The following is a 5,000-nucleotide window of genomic DNA, read 5'->3' as shown; positions in this document are numbered from 1 at the left end:
CAAGATCATTCAAGCACAGATAAAACCTTACCTTTTTGATGGTGCCAGTGCTGGTGCCAAGGAATGCAACGGTATGTGTTGCAGCTGCAATGGCCTGCACGCCCGTAACCAAGGTCCTCGGCAGGCGAAGGGCGGCTCGACCCATCACCGGCGAAGGTCCCGAGATCTTGAGACCGACCTCACAGAAGGACAAGATGTTGCCCATGGTACCTTTCTGCGGGCACTTGCCGTCCAGAATGGGCCCCGAGATGTATTCCATCCCTCGGTACCTCATGCTGCCATTGAAACACATGTGGATGTTCTCATTAAATTTCGCTTCAATGTCGTGGACGGCGTAAACGCAAACGGCTGATGACTCCTGAGGTTTGGCGGTGTGTCCCTGAGATGGAGAAAAGACGGTCATAACGACGGGGTCGCCGACGCTCAGGCCCATGCTGGAAGCCAGGTCGCTGCCGGCGTTCACCAGTTTAGCGTCCTGCACGAGGTTATAGTTGGTGCCATCACTGCCGTGGCACTCTAGAGTGATTTCCGTGTAGGAGTCGTAGTTGGAGTCGGATATGCAAGACCTGGAGATGCGAGTGACGTAGCCAGATTCCTCTTGACCGGGTAAGTGCGACTTTTTCTGCACCGTCAGGAAGTAGACGTAGTTAGAGGCGTTGAAGCCATACACGTACTGAACGAGAAAGTGGTCCCTTAGTTTAACATCAATACGAAGGAGAGACTGCTTGGCGAAGGAGAACTCGGCGTAGTCTAGATCAAGGAGATTTCTGGTGGAGATCGCTGGAACATCATGGCGGTAATCCCCAACAGTCGTGAAAGTTGTGCCTACGTAGAGGGCTTCGGAACCACGCCATGGGCTGTATCTTTCAGGTCCTATGAAGGCAAACGTGGATGCATCGGGATTATTAGCAGCGACTGATCGCGGGATGTAATGCTCGTGAGCAGACAGGTTCCCCAAACGGTATTTGTCGCAGGCACCTTGTGATACAGATCCGCAAGCCACTACTGCATCGACGGAAGGTGCCACCACAAGCAGTTTGTTATAGTTATCAGTAGGGACCTTTTTCACATGGTCACCGCAGCCTGAGGCGTGACAGAAGGGCGAATCCTGCCGTGGTCCAGTTACGACTTGGTGCAGAGGATAGAACGTCCTCCCGTCTAACTGATAGAGGCGATTGACGGCCCCGAGATAAATGTCATCCTTGCTGGAGTCCAGTGCCAGATGAGTGAGCTTATGCGAGCTGTTGGAGGGCGTGAACTGGGCTACCACAGCTCGGGTTAGATTGTGGGCGACACTACCAGCCGTCCGGTCCCAGGGCGAGGACACGACGTCTTCCTTAGGCGGGCGTACGGCACCGCCAGCTTCGGGCAACAGGGAGCCACCCAAAACGAGATGGAGGCTGCTCAGCACGAGATAGAGGCGAGCCACCTTGACAGCAAGTGCCGGGGGCGCCGTCGCCAGAACGGATGCCATGGCGGCGGCGGCACTCAGGGTGTCACTCACCGCGACCACACCCAACAGCACACCCGGGCCCCGCCCATCCTGGAAAACAGAGAAAAGGGGAAGAAGATTAGAGACAAATAAGTATAGACAAGAGGTAAAACTATATTCTTGATAAATACAGAATATGCGCCGCCATTGCTAAATAAGAGATGTAAAATATTTCCCTTAAACCAAAAATAAACATGGAAAAGACATCTCTTGAAAATTAGGAAAGATACCATGCTCCACTCTCCCCTGAAAAGATAAAAAGATAAAGATGTCTACCAACATCAGAAATGAACGAAATGGGTACAAATACAGTTAAAAGCAGAGACCATTAAGCTTATAATGCCACTTTTAATTGACAGTGGATAAAGTCTAATAAAGTATTTCTGAAAACACTTCAATGGAAAAAACATATAACAACTGACATATAGTAAGTAAAAGTTGAGAATAATTATCAACACAGCGAGAACAAAAACTGTGCAATACCGCTGATAGAGTCTGACAACTGATTCTAACAAGTCTGTAAATAATAGACAGAATTTTCAGCACGTCATAATTCGATAATACAAAATAGAAACAATTGATAAAACTATATTGAACAGCGCAAACAATTCTTTGCTTGTGATAGAGGGCTCTTAATCTCAAAAGCATTACCAATACAAATGTAGCCAGTACTTACTGCAACAACTATATAGTGTGAATACTCAAAGAGGGAAAAGCTTACATTAGTTGAGAATTGGAAAGTTAGGAATTTAAATGCTTTTTCGAGTACTTACGGTAATATCTCTATACTTCATGAGGTTCGAAAGTGGTAAGGATTAATATAAATCTTGTGTATGAGAGAGAGAGAGAGAGAGAGAGAGAGAGAGAGAGAGAGAGAGAGATTCATTGGAACGTGCACAAAATTAGACTAAATGCAATTGATGGGAACATGAAAGAACGATTTGGAAATGAAGGAAAATAAAGATATCCGATAATTTTGTACCTTCTCGTACATTGACAAAAAAAATAAAATAAAAAATAAAAAAAAGTACATAAGATACGATGAATAAAAACTGAATCAGAATTACGATTACGAGAGTGGATGACGATAAAAAATAGTAAGTGGATGTCGATAAAAAATAGTAACTGGATGACGATAGGAAATAGTAAGTGGATGACGATAAAAAACAGTAGGTGGATGAGGATAAAAAAGAATAGTAAGTGGATGACGATAAAAAAAAAATAGTAAGTGGATGACGATAAAAAATAGTAAGTGGATGACGATAAAAAAGAATAGTAAGTGGATGACGATAAACAAATAGTAAGTGGATGACGATAAAAAAGAATAGTAAGTGGATGGCGATAAACAAATAGTAAGTGGATGACGATAAAAAATAGCAAGTGGATGACGATAAAACATAGTAAGTGGATGACGGTAAAAAATAGTAAGTGGATGACGATAAAAAATAGTAAGCGGATAACGATAAAAAAAAAAATAAGTGGATGATGATCAAAAATAGTAAGTGGATGACGACAGAAAATAGTCAGTGGATGACGACAGAAAATAGAAAGTGGATGACGATAAACAAATAGTACGTGGATGACGATAAAAAATAGTAAGTGGATGACAATAAAAAATAGTAAGTGGATGACGACAGAAAATAGTAAGTGGATGACGATAAAAAAAAAATAGTGAGTGGATGACGATTAAAAAAATAGTGGATGAAAAGTAGGTTGAATTATGGGTGATAAGGCATCCATGGGTAAACACCCATAGAGGCATTTATGACCTCACTAAAGGCCTAGCACTATACAGCTCTCAACCAAGTGGATCATACTTGTTATTTTATGAGCGTTAGTCAAGGTGCAGGGAAGGGGGTTCTACTCTCTCTCTCTCTCTCTCTCTCTCTCTCTCTCTCTCTCTCTCCGTTTTATGGCCCATAAATGTTCATCTTCATTTTTAGGCAGAACATATTTTACAGCAGCCTTTACCCTGACCTCCATACGAATCTCTCTCTCTCTCTCTCTCTCTCTCTCTCTCTCTCTCACACTAAATGAATAATTCATGTTAAAACCGCTTTTAACATAATGCCTCCGTCATATAAGTTTCCAGCAACTATCTTTAATAAAAAAAACCTATCAAATTGGGTAAATGCAGAATAAGGTCTATGTGATATCACAGACAGTACATACTGTACATACATTTAATATTTAGAAAATTTATTCCGGAGCAATAAACATTGAATGTAAAGTGTCGGTGGTTGTAGCTTTGTATTCTCGAAAACAATCTTAGATAATATGTGATGGAGATAATTTGTCTTCAAGAATCATAATTTCTATTCCAGGTATAATGTAAAAACTTTATATATGAAAAATTAATGAAAGAATTAATAGCCATAGTTCCTAACCCGTACAAAACTCTAAACACTCATAATTACCTTTAACATATCAATTTCCAATACAAAATTCCAATTGAAATCGAGGCTCTTTACGTTCAAACAAAGTAGCATTGATTCCCATAATAGTCCTTAACTGTACTATAATATTTTCTATTGGTACCCCCATTGTTTACATTTAACATATCAACTTCCAACTCCTAAATTTCAATTGAAATCGAAACGCTTACGTTCAAAGAAAGCAGCATTGATTCACATAGAGGTCCTTTAACTGTACTATTTTATGTTCAAGTGGTACCCCCGCTGTCCTACTGTGACCAAACTGCAAGCCAATTTCCATGAAAACCTCCAGCTTCCTCCATTTTACATCTCTCGACACCTTGTGGCACTTCCACCATCCCCCCCTCCCCCTCCCTTCCAGCCATCTGTCACCCGTTTTGCCCAAACTATCTCCAGTGTCAGTCTTGATGCATAATGAGGCCCGGCTCTCTTTTCAACCCTCTTCCCAACTCATTTATTTTATGCGTGTTCTTGACTAATCTTACGGGCCATTTACCTGAAGCACACAAAAGTTCGGGAAGTGTCTCACAGACAGAAAGGCAACGAGAGAGAGAGAGAGAGAGAGAGAGAGGAGAGAGAGAGAGAGAGATTAGTCGGGTCCTTCTCTTCTCCAAATGATCATCGAAAGATTTTTGTATTTGCAAAAACTATTTACATTATTATTATTATTATTATTATTATTATTATTATTATTATTATTATAAAGATAAGCTGCAACCCTAGTTTGAGAGGCAAAATGTTATAAGCCCAAGGGCCCCACCAGGAAAGAAACAAGGAAATAAATAAACTACAAGAAAAGTAATGAACAATCAAAATAAAATAGAATTTTTTAAGAACAGTGATAATATTAAATTGGATCTTTGATAAATAAACTATAAAAATTAAGAAAACAAGTGGAAGAGGAATAAGATAAAATAGTGTATCCTCAAGTAAGACTACTCTAACCGTAAACAGTGGAAGACCATGGTACAGAGGCTATGACACTACCCAAGATTAGTGAACAATGGATTGATTTCTTTGTTATCTTTCCCTTTATATCAGTGAACTTCATGATGTACAAATTTCCTCACCTC

At 40.8% G+C, this 5,000-nt stretch overlaps 1 protein-coding gene across 1 annotated transcript in view; it reads right to left on the bottom strand.

Annotated features, from left to right (window-relative positions):
* Positions 1–5,000, bottom strand: part of LOC137627196 (plexin-B-like) — a 56,868-nt gene that overhangs the window by 50,209 nt on the left and 1,659 nt on the right. The window contains exon 2 of the mRNA XM_068358275.1: positions 32–1,543. Within this exon, the coding sequence (XP_068214376.1) occupies positions 32–1,543 (1,512 nt within the window). The remainder of the gene's footprint in view (positions 1–31; positions 1,544–5,000) is intronic.

This window comes from Palaemon carinicauda, chromosome 35 (assembly GCF_036898095.1).
Source record: "Palaemon carinicauda isolate YSFRI2023 chromosome 35, ASM3689809v2, whole genome shotgun sequence".
NCBI lineage: Eukaryota > Metazoa > Arthropoda > Malacostraca > Decapoda > Palaemonidae > Palaemon > Palaemon carinicauda.
Note: the sequence above shows the minus strand (reverse complement) of the source record. Positions and strands in the feature narration are given on the sequence as shown.